Source organism: Neovison vison, chromosome 1 (assembly GCF_020171115.1).
Source record: "Neovison vison isolate M4711 chromosome 1, ASM_NN_V1, whole genome shotgun sequence".
Classification (NCBI taxonomy): Eukaryota; Metazoa; Chordata; class Mammalia; order Carnivora; family Mustelidae; genus Neogale; species Neogale vison.
In genome coordinates, this window is record NC_058091.1 from 117,021,701 (window position 1) to 117,040,258 (window position 18,558).

The window sequence follows — 18,558 nt, forward strand, 5'->3', positions numbered from 1 at the left end:
TAGAAGGCCCCATTTTAACAACTGATGTGAAAAGAAATTTTAATAAGAGAGAACCTATAACTTCTTTCTGAAAATGTTTTCCCACAAATAAGGGCTTTCCCCCTATCATTTAAGGAGCCAGGTGAATTAGAAGCCGTAGAAAGAGGCAGCTATAGAATTTGATCTTCCAAATACCCCATGTACCTTTATTGAACTTAATCATAATGCTGTCAAATTGCCACGATCTCAGTAAAGGATTTCTATTGCTGTCAGTTACAACCCCAAATGCATTTTTATTCTTTCTACTGGGTGCATTGTCTGTTTTCTTTATAAATGCAGTACAATAAACAAATTATTTAATAATCTATATGTTTCTAGAGCATTTATTTTACTTTGTTGCCCAAGTTGGTCTGACCCACACTTCAGAATGGAGAGAAGGATTGGTTAAATGTTGTTTTTGAACTTAACTATGCAGTGAAACTGCCTGGCTTAAACACCTGCCACCACTTTATGCCATTTGTAGCTTTGCTTCTGTCTTTTAAATTGGGGGTAGATGAGACTAACAACGTACATTTTGGAAAAATCTTAGAAAGGGTATCATTCCCTATATCCAGTAGCATTTTCCCAGAATATTGGTGGTGTGTCCTTTACCACTCCCCCCTCAGATAATGATCACAATCCCAGTAGATGCAAAATGCCAAAGATTTGTGAAACCCTCTTGTACAGGGGCTTTCATAGATTCATTCCTTAGAATAAATTCTCCAAAATGGCATGGCTGGGCCAGAGAGTAAGCACATTTTCATGGCTTGTAACAAATGGCAGGTAACTGATATGGAGAATGGTTGGACTGTTTTGCTGTAACCAGCAGCATTTGAATGGGCTTGTTACAGTCACATTGATTTTTTTCCCAATAGCCAGTTTGAGTGCCAAAAAACAAGAGCATCTTTGCCTTGTTTTAATTTGAATATTGGATGACAAGTCAGAAACTTGTTTCATGGGTTTTATTGGCCATTTTTGTTTTTTGGTTATTTGCTATGTTGCCCAGCTTTGTTTTTGTGTGCTTCCCTTTTTATTTGGTATGGGTTTGTTCTGTATTAAAGATAGGGCATTTTTGTCATTTTCCCATCATATATACTTCAACAGTTTTTAATTTGCCTTTCACTTTTATTTGTGGTGGTTTTTAGTGTTACTCATAGAAAGTCCTTCCCCACCCCTGGGCTACATACATTAACTCTTCTAGTTAATTTAATTGCATCATACTTAAGACCTATGTAGTGTGTTCATATTGTAGTGTTGACCAGAAGAGAAGATAACACATTTTAAAAACAACTTAGGGGCGCTGGGTGGCTCAGTCGGTTAAGCATGTGTCTGCCTTCAGCTCAGGTCATGATCCAAGGGTCCTGGGATCAAGCCCCGAATCAGGCTACCTGCTCAGCTGGGAGCCCACTTCTCCCTCTCCCTCTGCCTGCTGCTCCCCGGCTTGTGCTCTCTGCCAAATAAACAAGATTTTTTTTTTAAATTTATTTATTTGACAGAGATCACAGGTAGGCAGAGGCAGAGAGAAAGGAAGCGAAGCAGGCTCCCTGCTGAGCAGAGAGTCTGATGCGGGGCTCGATTCTAGGACCCTGAGATCATGAGCTGAGCCGAAGGCAGAGGCTTTAACCCACTGAGCCACCCAGGCGCCCCAGATTTTTTTTTTTGTTTAACCTAAAAAATTGAACTGGAATTCATCAAACCAGTGTGTTCACCAGACTGACCAGTCTAGACGGTCTCCAAGCCTTGTCTTAAATGTATGGAACTCGGAGGGTTTTGGAAAACTTAAGTGCTGTCCTAGGAGAACTTGTAGCTATCTTAAAAGAGCCAGCAAACTGGGATTTGAATTAATCCTCCACACCCCCCAATGCCCCTGCTTTTCAGTCTTCATTTGCCCTGAGTGTCCACAGGGGAACCATTTGCCTGCTCCAGAGAGGCCCAGGTTACATTCTTTTATTTTTGAAGACTAGAGTTTGCTCTTATGAGGAAAGAGATTTGCTATTAGATTATAATATCACAGAAAACTTGTGATTTATTGATAACAGAGTCAAAATTATATTTACTCCAGGAGCACCTGGGTGGCTCACTGGCTGCCCGCACCTGAGGTGTGTTCTAGAAACATCTGCCCTCAGTTCAGGTCATAATCCCAGGGTCCTGGGATTGAGCCCCACGTAATCAGGAAGACTGCTTCTCCCTCTCCACCTGCTTGTGCACTCGCTCGCTCTCTGTTAAATAAATAAATAATTTTATAAAGAATTATATTTATCCCCAAAAATAAGGCCTAATGACACCAGAGAGCTTGAATAGTCCTTTGTGTTTTGCCTACCAGTTTGGGGCCTTAGAAGTTAGCAAGTCATTGGTAACTACCAGATCTCTTGCACAGTCTTCGGTATGTGAAGATTAAATAAACTTTTATATATAATCTGAGAGCGTTGAGACCTGAGGAGGAAGTTTGTTTTCATGTCGCTAAAGTCTTGGGGTTTGATTTTGTTTTTTGTTTTATTTATTTGTCAGAGAGCAAGCAGAAGCAGGCAGAGGGGGAAGCAGGCTCCCCACCAAGCAGAGAACCTGATGCAGGACTCAATCTAGGACCCTGGGATCAAGACCCGAGCAGAAGGCAGACACCTAACTGGCTGAGCCAGCCAGGTGCCCCTAAAGTCTTGTTCTTAAAAGTTGGAATTTAGGAACTACATGTGTGATAACACATTTGCCTGTAAGTCTCTGCACAGATATTAGTCCACACAAAGCCCTTGTGATGCCAGATATCCCAGGTAAAAAGCCAGAAAATTTGAGATCATTTTAAGTGATTGGAAGTTTTCATTAAGCAAGTTTACATTAGTATGTAGTTGCGTTGCTGGCTGTACCATGCCTTCTGAGGAAGGAGGCTTTCTTATCATAATCTTATGTCCTTAATTCCAGTCTAGCTTCTGCCCACTTAACCAGTAACAAGGCTGGGTCAGAACCGGGTCAGCTGTCAGAACTAGACTATTATAGAAGTTCACTGGCTGCCTGCACCTGAGGTATATTCCTAGAAGTTGTGCCCTTAAGACTGCACCCGATGCTTTGGATTTTGTAAATGTAGAGGAAAGGACCGTTGGTGTGGGAAATTAGTGGACCCTACTACAAATCCTCTTGAGGTAGGCTAACAAAAGTGGGATGAGTTTTGAGGGTTAGAGCACTTATTTGATCTTTAGGAAAAAGGACCCCAGTGATTCCCACCTGGTACTAACACACTTGTATAATCCCCTCATCTTTTTTTTTTTTAAGATTGTTTATTTTTTTTGTCAGAGATCGAGCACAATCAGGAGGAGTGGCAGAGGGAGAAGCAGACTCCCCGCTGAGCAAGGAGCCCAGGACCCTGGGATCATGACCTGAGCCGAAGGCAGGCACCCAACCATCTGAGCTATCCAGGCACCCCTATAATCCCCTCGCCTTGAATGTGGGTTGGACTTGATGACTGTTCTAACAGGTTAAGTCAAAAGTAACAAGTACTACTTCTGAGGTTGGGTTACAAAGGGCTGCGGCTGCTGTCTTCTCCACCCCCTCTCTGTCTTGGAACTCTTCCGGGCAAACAAGCTGCCATGTGAGTTGCCTTATGGGGACGGCCACAGCCCAACTACCTGTGAGAACCTGCATCCTGCAAACAACCACTGAGCCTGGAAGAATCTGACACCTTAGCTGCAGCCCTGTGAGAAACCTGAATGCAGACACCGTACTAACTCTTGCCAGATCCCTAACCCACAAAAACAAAAAACGTGTAAGCTACTGGAGGTCTGTGGCAATGTGTTATGGATACAGCAATAGGTAACTAATGCAGGGACGTGAAACAAAGCATTTAAAATATCCTTCCATGAAACAAAGCATTTAAAATATTCTTCCCGTTCACTTCTCAGATGTAAATGACTAATCCTCTCTTGACCACATCTGCTCAGGCCTACTCATGGTTGGTAAAGTTTGGGCATCACAACCATCCCAACAGCCCAGCCCAAGCCAGAGACAAGCCAGAAGCAAGAAAGCAATAAGTTGACTTGGTTAGAGGAGTGCTGCTTTTATTGATCTTCTACCTACTTCCAAAGAGGAGATTCCTGCCTTTAGGAATTTATGTAAAAAGTAAAGCTACTTGAGCTGATAAACAGTTACTAGATAGCAACCACAATCAATCTTGTGATTGGAGAGATTGAATAATGAGTTTCTTTGAAGATAAAGCAAAAGGTCATCTGGGTCATCTGACTCATAAACAGAGTTGCAGATCCTTCCCCAGCACCGGGTCATTCGTAAACGGACTCGGAGCACCTTGGTGAAGCCGGCTGTTCCTGACAAAAGCAAGGTGCAGGCTGTTGGCAGATGCACCCTAAGTCCCCCAGAAGTATCAGTGGACCACCATAGTTACTATTTTTGCGAGAAATCTTTAGAAGGTAGACTTTTAGAAAACTTACTACTTACAAAAAGTAAAATTATGAGAAGTAAATATAACTAGAAAAGGCACTAAGCTACAGAATTTGTTGGATTCTGTCATTCATCAGGTTTGCATAAAGTAAGTGCCTGACTGAAATAATTCCATCAACACAAGGAAATACAAATGTGATTATTAAGTCCCATCCTAATAGTTTCCATTACCAACAACAGGACAGTGCTGTAGTACTCATTCCTAATCCATCTGAACTGTGCAAGAAACCACACTCACTGGACAGGTTGTCAAGGCTTTGATTAAATAGTGTGCCCTGCGGGGGCACCTGGCTGACTCAGCCGTAAAGCCTCGGACTGTTGCCTAGGTTGTGAGTTCAAGCCCCATGCTGGGGGTAGAGTTGAGTTTAAAGAAAAAAAAAGGAAGCGTCCCTTACAGCCCAGGAATGAGAAACCTGCTGTGTCTGCACCTTGATCAAGTAACAAGATCCGAAAAAGTTTTGTTCAGTGTTACCTCCTCCCCTCTCTTACCAGCGTCCACTTTTTCTCTTTACTGAGTGCTGCACAAGACCAGGAAAAAAACACCTGTTCATCAGGTTTATCCACTGTGGATGACCAACAAAACCCGGTTTCCGTGCACCATCCCCAGACAGGGAATAGCCCAAAGAACCTGTTTGTCTTGGTGTTTGCTACAAGGAGGTATTACCTAAATTGAGTTCCCCTCTGGAGGCTGGCAAAAGATGCACCATTTAGAGTGCCAAATTCAAAGTACTGAGTTGTTTTTGTTTTTGTTTTTGTTTTGCAAGAAATAAAATCTACTATAACAAATTTCTCAAGCCAGTGCCCAGTTCTGATTGTGTCAGTGTGGGCACTAAGGGAAGGTAATATAGGGGTCCAAAGGAGAGAAAGTCAGTCTCCTAAGTTTTTAGATCTTGTGTTCACCCAATCTTCATAGGGCTTTCTGATGGATTCAGGTTCTGGTGGCCCCTCCCTTCCTTACCCACACCAGTCAGCAATTTAAAAAAAAAAAAAAAATGTGAGAAAGAAACAGAGGACTCCTAAAACCTCCACTTGAAATGATCTAACACACTTACAAGCCCCTCTTCCTCCCCTACCCTTTTAGAGCTGGGTGGCTGTTTCTAGTGTGCCTTCAAACAAATGTATCCTCAGGCAGGCTGGCTGTGGGAAACTCAGACCTGGGAGGCCCCAAGACGGGGACTCAGCCCTCTCATTTTACAGAGGAGAGGCCTCGAGGGGGTAAAGTGATCGCTGGTGTAAAAGGGATACAAGAGAACTGGGGCCCCATCAGAAGAATACCACCCATTTCTCTCTGAATATCTCTGATGTTGGTCACTGCGGGGCTGCTTGCCCCTGAAAATTTTCTGTATACACGCCACGTTCTAATCCTATAGCAAAAGGCTTCGGAACATCAGGTCTCTAGTACCCAGGGACAGGGAAGCATGGAAGGAACAAGTTTTTGTCTCTGAAGCATTCGATTCCTTAATTTTCCATTGTCAGGGAAACAGTTGACCTGTGGTGTTAAAAAAAAAAAAAAAAAAAAAATTCCAAGAATATAAAATTTGACATTTTAAAAAAAAACAGTCAAAACAAAAAAACTTCCCCATGTATGTTCACATGCACTCTAACAGTTTGCTACTCAAAAGTGCAACCATTATGAGAAGCAGGTTAGAAACACAGGGTTTATGGCCCCACTCAAACTGAATCAGAATCTACATTTTAACAAGATCTCCAGGTGGGTTGTATGCATATTTGAGTTTGAGAATCATCTAGTAAGTATGGAGGGGGCAGTGCTAGCTTGTAATTATTCAGAAAAGTACATCTAAGTGGTCAAGGATTGGAAGGTACTTTGCAAAAATTAAAATAATTGAAATGGAGATAATCCCTCCTCCCCACACAAAGTGCCTGGCCTGCTGGAGGTCCTCAATAAATGGGAGCATTTGGAAGGTGATACTATGATGGGCCCTTTTTTTTAATGTGTTCCTTAATAGTCTCATCAAATCACATTTTGGAAACTTAAAGACAACAAGGAAATTGATATGTGCGCTTCCTTTTCAATGGACATTAAAACAGGTTACATCGTATTTTTCTTTTTGCCTTGGCTATTAGGAAGCATAAAGCTAAATTTAATACTCAATACAGTATTTCTGTTAGCCTAGCTTTCTGGAATATTTGTTTTCCTCTCTGACTTTTTTTTATTAAGTTTTCTGTTTGTTTCTTACAAATCACTTAAAATCTTTCTGAAAATAAAGGGCCAAATTAGAATGCCAACTTGTAAACAGTCTGTTCTTGTTTGCCAGGCTCCAGAAAAAGATGAGTTTATGAAACCACCTCTTATTTTGTTTTAAGATTTTTATTTATTTATTTGACAGAGATCACAAGTAGGCAGAGAGGCAGGCAGAGAGAGAGGAAGGGAAGCAGGCTCCCTGCTGAGCAGAGAGCCCAATGTGGGGCTCAATCCCAGGACCCTGAGATCATGACCTGAGCTGAAGGCAGAGGCTTTAACCCACTGAGCCACCCAGGCACCCCACCACCTCCTATTTTAAGTATTTCTTCCTGTTCTTTGTCTACTTCTCAAGACAGAAGGAGAACTAGAGGGTCTCAGATGCCAGCTAACTCCTGCCAGAGTCCTTCCTCCTCTCCCAGGCCCCACCGCAGCCCCCACAGCCCCCTCCCCGACCTGCCATGCACCCTACTGAGTCAATAAGGAAACTGGGAGGCCACAGCCCTTCCAAAGGCACACAGATGACCCAACAATGGTTACTCACCAAACTTCAGCTGCTTCAGACTTCCTCTGCAAGGAAAAAGAGAACATTATTTGTTTACAACCACACCTCCTTTTCAGGATAAGTCCCTACACACTACTCCCTCTCCAAACTAGATCAGGTGTCATTTATTCAATCTCAAGAAGGCTTCTTTTTTTCCATAATGCTTCTCAGATTGTAATTCCATATTGCATGTGGTGTCCCTTATCAGATGGCAAGTTCCAATGAGACTTCTTCCCTCACTGCTGTACCCCCACCCCATGCCTAAAGATGTCGGTGGGCACGTGGGGCCCAGGAGCTGGTACTGAGTGGGTAGATGGATGGTGTAAAAAGTTGGAGATCCTAGAAGGACAAAAGGGTGAGAGAACTAATAGTTATTAATCACCTGTATAGCGTGCAGGCGCTGTCAGTGCTTTATATGCACTATCTAACCCTTCACACAATCTTTCATTTTTTTATTCAGCTATAATTCACTAACAAAATTTACTCATTTTATAAATTACCTTCCCAAGGTAATATACTTTTTTTTTTAAGATTTTATTTATTTATTTGACAGACAGAGATCACAAGTAGGCAGAGAGGCAGGCAGAGAGAGAGAGAGGAGGAAGCAGGCTCCCTGCAGAGCAGAGTGTCCCATGTGGGGCTCAATCCCAGGACCCTGGGATCATGACTTGAGCCGAAGGCAGAGGCTTAACCCACTGAGCCACCCAGGCGCCCCCAAAATTTACTCATTTTAAAGTGTACAGCTTAGGGGGCGCCTGGGTGGCTCAGTGGGTTAAGCCTCTGCCTTCAGCTCACGTCATCATCTCAGGGTCCTGGGATCCAGCCCCACATGGGACACTCTGCTCAGCGGAGAGCCTGCTTCCCGCGGGCCCCCTCCCTCCCGCCTTCCTCTCTGCCTACTTGTGATTTCTCTGCTAAATAAGGAAGTGTACAGCTTGGTGGGTTGTCAATATACTCTCTGGGTTGTGCAACCACCACTGCTATCCTATTCTAGGATACTTCCGTCATCCCAAAAAGAAACACTGTGCCCATTATCACACTCTCAATCAACCCTTCTTCACAGCCGCAGGCAACTACTAAAACCTACATTCTGTCTGCATGGATTTGCCTATTCTGAACATTTTATGTCATTGGGATCATACAACACATGGTCTTTCGTGAGTGGCTCCTTTCACTTACAATGTCTTCAAGCTTCATCCACACGGTAGTAATTCTCAGTACTTCATTCGTTTTTAGAGCTGAATACTATTCCTCTGTATGGATATACACAGGTCATCTATCCAAGTCATCATCTGATGCACATTTGGGTCGTTACCACTTTTTGGCAATTATGCTGCTATGAACGTTCGTATACAAGTTGTGCAAGCATATTTTCAGTCTTCTTGCAGACATACCTAGGAATAAATTTCGAGCCACATAGTGGTAACTCTGTGTTTAACCATCTGAGGAGCTGCCCTTCTGTTTTCCACAGCAACTGCATCATTTTGCATTTTCACTAGCAGCATATGAGAGTTCCAGTTTCTCCACGTGCTCACCAACACCTGTTATTGTTCGTTTTTGTTTTTTGGGTTTTTTTTCCAATTTATCCTAGTGGCTGTGAAATAATATTGTGGTTTTGATTTGCATTTTCCTAATGACTAATGATGATGACTATCTTTTCATGTGCTTATTGACCATTTGGATATCTGCGGTGGAGAAATGTCTATTCAAAGCCTTTGCCCAGGCGTGCCTGGGTAGGTCAGTGGGTTAACTGTCTGCCTTCTGCTTAGGTCAGGATCTGGGATTCCTGGGACTGAGCCCCGCATCAGATTCCTTGCTCAGTGGGAGGCCGGCTTCTCCCTCTCCCTCTGCTTGCTGTTCCCCCTGCCTGCTTGTGATCTCTCTGACAAATAAGTAAATAAAATCTTAAAAAAAAAAAAAATCATTTGCCCACTTTAAAAATTGGGTTATCTATGTTTTTCTCATTTGTTAAGTTGTCGGAGTTTTTAATGTATTCTGGATACTAGAATCATGATTTGCAAATATTTTCTCCCAGTCTTGGCATTATATTTAGACTTTCTTGTTGGTGTCCTTTGAAGCACAGAAGTTTTCAATTTTTTATGAAATCCGGTTTATATATATTTTTGCTTTGGTTGCTTATGTATTAGGCATCCCATCTAAGAAACCTCTGCCTAATTCAAGGTCACAAAGATTTATACCTATGTTTTCTTCTAAGATTTTTATAATTTTACATCTTACATTTAGGTCTTTAATCCATTTTGAGTTAGTTTTTGTGTATGATGTGAAGTGAGTAATCCAACTTCATTCTTTTGCAAGTAGATATCTGATTGTTCCAGCACCATTGGTTGAAAAACAGGTTGTGGGGCACCTGGGTGGCTCAGTGGATTAAAGCTTCTGCCTTTGGCTCAGGTCATGATCCCAGGGCCCTGGAATGAGCCCTGCATTGGGCTCCCTGCTATGCAGGGAGCCTGCCTCCCTTCCTCTCTCTCTCTCTCTCTCTCTCTGCCTACCTCTCTGCCTACTTGTGATCTCTGTAAAATAAATAAATAAAATCTTTTAAAAAAAAAATGAAAAGAAGAGAAAAGAAAAAATCAGTTTGCAAAAGGCACCTGGGTGCCTCAGTCAGTTGAGCGTCTGCCTTCAGCCCAGGTCCTGTCCTAGGGTCCTGGGATCGAGCCCTACGTCCACTGGGCTCCCTGCTCAACCGAGAGCCTGCTTCTCTCTCTTCCTCTGCCCTTTCCCCTCACTTGTGCTCTCTCTCTCTTTCTCTCAAAATAAATAAAATATTTTACAAAAACTCATTTTGCCGTGGATGTTTGGCTTTAATTCTGGACTCTCAATTTTATTCCATTGTGCTGTATGTCCATCCTCATGCCAGTACCACACCATCTTGATTACTGTAGCTTTGTAGGAAGTTTCAATTCAGGACATGAATGTCCTCCAATTGTGATCTCCATGATTGTTTTGGCTGCTTCTGGGTCCCTTTTATTTCCATATGAATTTTAGAATCAGTTTATCAATCTCTGCAAAAAGCCAGCTGGGATTTTGATAGGGATTGCATTGAATCTGTAGATCAGTTTGGGGAACATTGCCATCTTAATGTATTAAGTGTTCTGAGTGATGAATATAAATGTTTCCATCTATTTAGGCCTTTGATATCTTTCAACAATGTCTTTTAATTTTCATGTACAAATCTTACACTTCTCATTGATTTTATTTTTATGTATTTTATTCTTTCTGATGCTATTATAAATGAAATTGTTTTCTTAATGTCATTTTCAAATCATTCATTGCTAGTGTATATAAATGCAACAAATTTTTGTATACTGCTTATATCCCTCAACCTCGCTGATGTTATATATTAGCTTTAATAGTTTCTTAGTGTATTATTTAGGATTTTCCATATGCAAAATCATTTCATCTGCTAATACAGACAGTTGTACTTCTTCATCTCCAAACTGGATTTCTTTCCTTTCTTTTTCTGGCCTAATCACCCTGGCTATAATCTTCAGTACAATCTTCCGCAGCAGTGACAGGAGCAGACATCCTCATCTTCTTGCTGAGCCTTCTCTTGTTCACGACTTTTTGAAGCAGGTATTTTTTACAAATGAGGAGAAACCTGCCACCTCATCTCCATAAAAATGAGGCTCAGATGAGGAAACTGAGACTCAGAGAAATTGAGCAATCTCTGCAAAGTCACAACTAGATAACAATGTAGCCCAAACTTTATTTAAATTCAATTCTTATATAATGTATTATTGATTTTAGTGGTAGAGGTCAGTGATTCATCAGTCCTATATAATACCCAGTGCTCATTACATCACGGGCCCTTTTTAACGTGCATCACCCTGTTACCCCATCCCCCACACCCTCCTCCAGCAACCTTCAGTTTGTTTCTTATGCTTAAGAGTCCCTTATGGTTTGTCAGAGCCCAAATTATAAACCCAGATCTGACTCCAAAGCACACATTCACTCTCTGACTCCTTAACCCCTAGGGAGTGGTTCGACAACTATGTACTTGTGCAAGGTTTCATTTCTGCTTTCATTGTTTCGTTCATGCCACACAATAATGGAGGGGGCAAAGCAGGAGTTGGTGTCCCCCTTTTCCCCTTGAAGAAAGTGACCTGGCAGAACTGGGACTCAACCTCTGCTTTCCTGACCCAATTCTGTGCTTTGACAGAGGCAATAACTACGTCACTGAGTAGTTAGATCTATTCAGAAAGATTATGTGAGTGTTTTCTAACAGGTAATAAACTAAAAGGATAAACTAAGTCCTCCATGATAATGAAGGAACTAAAATATGGAGAGAAAAAAATCTGAAAAGATTGATGGCAAGTGCATGGGATCTGAAAGGAGAAGGACAAGGAAGGAGAAAAGAGTGAATAGACATTTTGATTTGTAAAGAAAAGTGTCAAAGGGACAAAACCATCTCTTCATAAGAAACCACTTTAGGGGCGCCTGGGTGGCTCAGTGGGTTAAGCCTCTGCCTTCAGCTCAGCTCAATGGTCTCAGGGTCCTGGGATCGAGTCTCTCATCGGGCTCTCTGCTCAGTGGAGAGCCTGCTTCCCCTCCCTCTCTGCCTACTTGTGATATCTCTCTCTCTCTCTCTCTCTGTCAAACGAACTTAAAAAAAATCTTAAACCACTTTAAAAGGAATTATGTGGCGGCACCTGGGTGGCTCAGTCAACTAAGTGTCTCTCTTTTTTTTTTTTTTTAGATTTTATTTATTTATTTGACACAGAGACACTGTGAGAGAGGAAACACAAGCACAAGGAGTGGGAGAGTGAGAAGCAGCCTTCCCACTGAGCGGGGAGCCCAATGTGGGGCTCGATCCCAGGACCCTGGCTGGGATCAGGACCTGAGCCAAAGGCAGACGCTTAACAACTGAGCCACCCAGATGCCCTAAGTGTCTGATTTTTGATCTCAGCTTGCATCTTGATCTCAGGGTTGTGAGCTTAGGTGTGGAGCCTACTGAATGAATGAATCAATGATGTCAATAGAAGTTCTTTCCAGCTGAAAGAATCCCTTCTGAAAAGGAAAGAATGCAAATGAGTAATGTAAAATATTCTAAGGCAGGTTGAGGCTGAGAGCTGAACAAAATGCCTCCAGCAGCTCCTGCTGAAACTTCCCTGAGAAACTCTCCATCACTGGAGAAAATGCTGGCTGTGCCACTTGCTGCTGTACCCCCCACCTCCAACCTGTCCTCACAGGTTTGCTGTGCAGATTAAATAAAAATGGCTCATGTGAACAAAACTCACATCACTTCTGCACATGGAAAAGGCTCAGTAAATCCTAGGTCCTTTTTCCCTTCCCGTTATGGGGTTTACAAGGGACCCAGACCTTAAGTGCTCCCCCAATGGAAAGATACCTCGCTCTTCTCTCCTCCTTGGCCCAGCTCATTCTAGTAATTTGCTTTTCATCTTTAACCACAAAACTTGGGTGTGTGAGTCTTCTTAAACTCCCAAACAAGGACGAGATGTTTGATTACTTCCTTGTGGAGAAGTGGGTGCTGGACTGAGCTAGAGAAGACCAGAATTTTGGGTCTTCCTTGTCACTACCTTTTTGTGTACCTCTGGGTGGGTCTCCTTCCTGGGCTTCAAGTTCCTTATCTGGGAAGGGTCCTTGGTCATGGGGGGAGGGGGGCAAGGAAGTTTGCCTCTTTCTTCTAGTTCAGGGCAATCGGGTGAAGACAACTATGGGGAAAGGAGACTGGAGAGGTCCCTGTGGAGCCACAGGCCCCTCACAGCAGCCGCCTGCTGGAAGTAGGCATTCGGGATTGACAAGGGTGTGAGATAGGACTTGCCCTATGACTAGTAGATAAAATTTATGCCCCTAAAAAGCCCCTTAACGCAGGAGAAGTGCCTAATGAGATACAGGAGCAGAAAGTACCCTAGGAGGAAGAAAGGTCAATGGGAAACAGAAAAGGCTGAAGGGTCTGCCTGGCTTTGGGTCAGCTACAACTGACTCTTACGACTCAGGGATAGAACTTGGGCAAGATGGAAATTGAAACAGGATGGCATGCAGAGAACCCCAAGGCTCTCTCCCCAGCTCAGGGGAGCACCCACCAACTGCACTCCAAGAGCTGTCACTTCTGCCCCCTAACCTACCTTTCCTCTTCTTCCCCAACAACTCAGCCCCTCTGCTCACCTGTTGTTCCTCTCTCTACCAAACTCCCAGTGAACTTCCAGATCCAGCCTCAGTGCCACCTTCTACTGGAGGCCATGCCTAGGTCCCAGACTGGATCAGAGTTCTCTCCCCTGTAGACCCTGATGGGAGTGGGGGTGTGCGGGAGGCAGGAGGACACCCTTCTATCACAGACAGCCTCTCTCATCACCTGCTGGCTTGTAACCCCCCACTGGCCCTTGGCTTCTGGAATAAGGGCTGTGTCTGATTGGTCTTGGTGTCCCCAACCCCAGGCTAGGGACAATCCTCTGGCGACTGGCTGAGAGGAAGCCCCAACTCCCGGGGGATGGTGAATTACCTTTTCCATCTGCCTTGTAGTCATCAGGGAGGAGCTTGTCCTGCCGGTAGCCCAGCACAAAGGCCAGGAAGGAGAGGATGAGGGCGTCTCCAATGCTGAGGATGGCCAGCATGAAGGCCCAGCGGATGGTGCACTGGCCCAGTGTGTACTTGCCTGTCTGCTCCCCACACATGCGCCGCACCTCACTTGAGTCCCAACCGTCGGGGTAGACCAGGCAGCCAATCATCAGGCCTGTGGCTGAGGGGGCAGAAGGACGGGCAGACAGTATCAGGCTGGGTGTGCTCAGCCTGCCACCTCCCACCTTGCCCTGCTGCTCTCTTGTCACCTCCCTTCTCTTCATGTTAACAGCCTTGAGAAGTATGGGGCGGTGCCTACCATCATTCTTGTAGAACCCAGGGGAGAAAATTGAGGATCCAAGAGCTAAAATGACTTCCCTTTGGTCAGGAGTAGAGGCAGAAAGCGGAGCTCCCCAGCCCAGGGAAGATTCTGCCATGGCACCAGGTGGTCCTACCAGGCCCGCAGCCATGCCCCTCACTTTGGACTTGATGAGGCACTAGCGACCCTGGCTTCAAACCCCCACAAAATCCAGTCTCAGCCCAGAGAACTTATCACTTCTAAGATGCACAACTGTTCATACTCCAGTATCTCTGAAATACGTATAATAAGAAAGCTTCAGGCTGTGGTTCGAGTAGAAGTATTTTTCCTGGGCACCTGGGTGGCTCAGTTGGTTAAGCATCCAACTCTTGATATCGGCTCAGGTCTTAATCTCTGGGTCGTGAGTTCAAGCCCTGCATTGGGCTACTTAAAAAAAAAAAAAAAAAAAAAAGAACAAGTATTTGCACATAGAATAACAGCATGTCCTACAACTTGGAATCTTAGATTTAATGAATACCAGCCCCATCTCTGGCTGCTTCCCTTGTGAACCTTTCATTCAGGCAAATAGGTCTCTTCATCCTGACCCAGTACAGGTCAGTGCAGCTGCTCACACTTCCCTGAATTTACGAATCCCTAATATTTATTTAAAATACTAATTTCCCAAAAAAATCCTTACAGCAGAGCTGTAAGGATTACATGTGGTCATGTAGGGAAAACACTCACGGCAGCATCTGGTTCATGGTAGGCAACCAGTCCCTGTCCATCGTTGCTATTGTTATTGGCATTGAGGCCAAGTGAATGGAAGCAACTTCAGTGGATGTGGATGTCATTAGAGGTGTTCACAGGTATTTCATGTACATAGTAGGGTTGTACTTCCTTGCTCTCCTCTTTTCAACTTATGTAAGGCCTCAAGACTTCCCTTAGACAAAAAAATGTGTGTATTTCCAGGCCAGAGCATTTAACCACTAGAGAGAGACCTTCCAGAGCATCCTTTCGCTCTCCAATGACACCAGCCAGATGATAGCAGATGCTCCATCGGCCAGGGTTCCAGGAGAGAACAGTGAGAGCAGAGCCCCCAGCTGGTCCTCAGTGGGCACGCACTGCAAGCAAAAACTGAAGCTTTGTTTTAAGCCACTAAGATTTGGGAGTTATTTGTCACTTCATCCATCCTGACTGATAAAGTGGCTTTGAGTTTTTTTCACATTTACTGAGCACCTGCTTGTGTCAAGCGCTGGAGAAGGTGTTTTATGTGTATTAGACATCCCATCCTTGTGATAGGAGGTCTGCTGCTACGTTCTCCAAGGGAGGTTGCCAAGACTCAGAGAGATAAGCAACTTGCCCTACCTGGGTTTCCACGAGCTGGAACCACACACAGCTTACACCAGGCATCCAGAAGCTGGATTAACATTGTTAAACTACAGCGTCACACTGCCCCAGTCATTGATCCTCTTTCCTTTCTCCTGCTCCCCTCCCTGGTCTCGGGCTTCTTGGCAAGGGTAAACTAACTGGTTTAGTTCCATCTGCTGTCTACCTCTTCACCACCCCCTTCGGCTCATCTTTCATTCCCCTCCTTTAAAGAATGGAACATGACACCACCTTTACCCGACCCCAACATAAATGTTTCACAGGATGGCATCCAGCCACCTCTGCTATCAGTGTCTCTAGCTTCATGACCTGGAGTCTAATTCAAATGGCCTGCTGATGCCTCCCCCACCCAGGCCTTCCCAAGCACACTGCCTGTTCAGCAAATGGCACTTGCTGCAGCATGTTGTGGGAGGGGGCAGCATGGAGAATGAGAGAAATGGTTGTGTTTCCAGCCTTCCGTGGCTCCGATACGGTGGACCAGCTGGTAACCATGCCAGGGTCCATTCTACTCTTCTTTGTCACAGAACTGCTAAATCTTCATTCTCCCGCCTTCTCCCCACTGCCCACCGAGATTTACCTTAGCCCTGCCCCAGCCTCTCCCTTAATCTATAGAGATCAGAGGAGAGGGAGAAGGTAGATGGATTGGGGAAACTGCTCCGGAGCCAGGTGACTACCCTGAGTGCAAGATTTTGAATCAAGGGTTCTGTCCATCACTACCTGTGCTAAAAGATAAGTTACCACTAAGAGCTTATCTATAAAATAAGAGGAATATCTCCCTCACTAAGGTAGGGATGGGGTTCCTCCAGATGATATGTATGAAAGTGCTTGGTCAGCCATTATACCTATGTAAATGTGTGGCTCAATAACAATGTCTTTGGAATACATCCAGTTTCTTGGAACCCACTGCCTTCATTCCCCTAGGTCCTTAGTCACCAGTTGGTTTGCTATAGACTTGGTCAACTCTTTTCCTTATTTCCAGATTCCTCACTGTAGTTGGCAGTGGTACCTCCACCTCTCTGGGGTCCCCCTCCAACTCCAACAGAGCGTTTGAGTCTATGTGTCTGGTTGTCTGGGATTCTGACCCCTGCTTCATTCCCCCTGTTATGGATAATACTGTTTCTCATTCTAACCAATGATGTCAAGATGGTTTTCTCTCTAGTCTGCAGTCCTAGCACTGCTCCTAGACACGTCCCAGTATGAGCAGCCTGTGCCTGGTCCTTGTGATAGGACAGGATCAAGGCCTGCAGGACAAGGCTTAGAGAACAGGACCAGCAGGCTCAAGGGCTGAGAGGCCTGCCTGGGCCAGGAGCAAGAAAAAGGGGCAGGGAAGGCCTTGTTTCTGGGCACCATAAGTAGCTACCTACCCCACACAGTTTTAAAGACCCTAGCTTGGGGCGCTTGGGTGGCTCAGTTGGTTAATCGTCTGCTTTTGGCTCAGGTCATGATCCCAGGGTCCTGGGATTGAGCCCCGAATCAGTGGCCCTGCTCGGTGGGGAGTCTGCTTCTCCCTCTGCCCCTCCCACTCACTCTCTCTCTGTCAAATAAAAAAAAAAAAATCTAAAAGAAAAAAAAAAGACTCTAGCCACCACCCTACTCCCCCATCACAAAATACCACTCCCATTTATTGCCTCAAGTATGGAAACCTATAACTAGGGAACAAAGACTTTCACTCCACCATGAAAAGGAACTTAAATGCAAGTTTCTATGGGAAAGTCACAGCATAACACTCCAAATCAATAACTGACCTTAGAATCTCCCTGAGAGCAATCTGGGGTGGGAGGGAAGGAGTGAGGACAGAGATCTGTGGGTCCTTAAAGGAGAAAGAGCAAATATCCAGAACCGGGAGATGGAGACATCTAGGATGTGCTTGACAATTTTGCCCTGGGTTGGATCCTATTCCCACATGGCCGACAATGGAAGTTTCCTTCTTTTTCCTTCCCAGATCAAACAACCTCTGATGTGGTGGCCTGGGAGTCGGAACACCTTCTATCAACTAGTTGTGTGCTCCTGGGCAAGTCACTTCCCCTCTCTGGACCTCCTCAGTTCCCATCTACAAGATGAGGGGGTTGAACAATTTGATCTCAACAATTTGTTCGGTCTCAGCCATTCTAAAATTCTCTACTCCTCAGAAGCTTCTGCAGAGCACTGAGTATGGCTGGGCTAAAGGAGAACAGCTGAGGGACACCTGGCTGGCTCAGTGGGTAGAACGTATAACTCTTGATCTTGGGGTTGTGAGTTCAAGCCCCCTTTGGAAGTAAAGATTACTTAAAAAAAATTAAATCTTTGAAAAAAAATAAAATAAATGTAAAGGAGAGCACCTGGGTAAGAGACCCAGAGCATCCGCAGAGAGTGGAATGCTGCAGCTTCCCGGGGGGCCTGGGTTGGGCCCCTGCTAGTCCTCCCATTAATCCTGCTCACCTGCTGCCAGCTGCATCCATGCGCAGATCTTGTAGACAGTGGCCGTGTTGCAGACAAAGAAGAGGCTAAAGCAGATGATGGAGCCAATGATGAGGAACATCGCCAATGCCACAAAAAACATGGCAGTCTTGAAGGCTCTAGAGGGAATGGAGGAGAAGTCCAGCGGGCCACCCTTACAGATGAGTTCAGAGGACAGCACGTTGCCCACACAGTAGGAGAAAAGGCCAAAGTAGCCTGCCTGGGGTGTGTTAACACTGTCACCGATCCAGTAGGGCTGGATGAAGAGGGCCATGACCAGTACAGAGAAGCAGATGGTGAGTGTGCCCCACATCACACCCACAGCCCTGGAGTTGCGCACATAGTTGGTATGGTAGATCTTGGCTGCCTCCTGGGCAGGCAGCAACTTCACCATGGTGAGAACGCAGGCCCTAGGCTGGGATCCTGTGGACTGTAAGCCAGTGGCTTAGCAGACAGAGGCCTAGGAGTGGGTCACTCCTTAGCCGGGCTGGGGAAGGAGGCTGAGGTAAGGATACAAGGTGAGGGTTCCTCCAAGAAGAAGAAAGAGGATTAATAAGACCAGGAAGAGAACCTGGATTTCTTCAGCGTAAGCTTGTCCAGATGCCTTTGTCCGCTCTAGCCAGGCTGTCTCCGGTCTTCTTCCTCTACAGCCTGCCAGGGTCTCGGGCCTACTGGCGCCGCCCTGCCCCTCCCCCCATT

General features: G+C 45.0%; 1 protein-coding gene across 1 annotated transcript; it reads right to left on the reverse strand.

The window, feature by feature from the left end:
• Positions 1–4,926: 4,926 nt before the first annotated feature.
• LHFPL5 (LHFPL tetraspan subfamily member 5) lies at positions 4,927–18,278 on the reverse strand. Its single transcript, XM_044254824.1, has 4 exons — positions 17,842–18,278; positions 13,684–13,920; positions 7,203–7,228; positions 4,927–5,947 (listed from the first exon to the last, which is right to left on the reverse strand). Exons 1-3 carry the CDS (start codon positions 18,251–18,253, stop codon positions 7,218–7,220), a joined length of 660 nt encoding a protein of 219 aa, XP_044110759.1. The 5' UTR covers positions 18,254–18,278; the 3' UTR covers positions 4,927–5,947; positions 7,203–7,217.
• Positions 18,279–18,558: the final 280 nt, after the last annotated feature.

Excerpts from the sequence above, each read along its gene's own strand:
- LHFPL5 (XM_044254824.1), bottom strand. The coding sequence starts at position 18,253 with ATGGTGAAGTTGCTGCCTGCCCAGGAGGCAGCCAAGATCTACCATACC. Across the intron at positions 13,921-17,841 it reads ATGGATGCAGCTGGCAGCAG|CCACAGGCCTGATGATTGGC; the intron begins GTGAGCAGGATT and ends CTGCCCCCTCAG.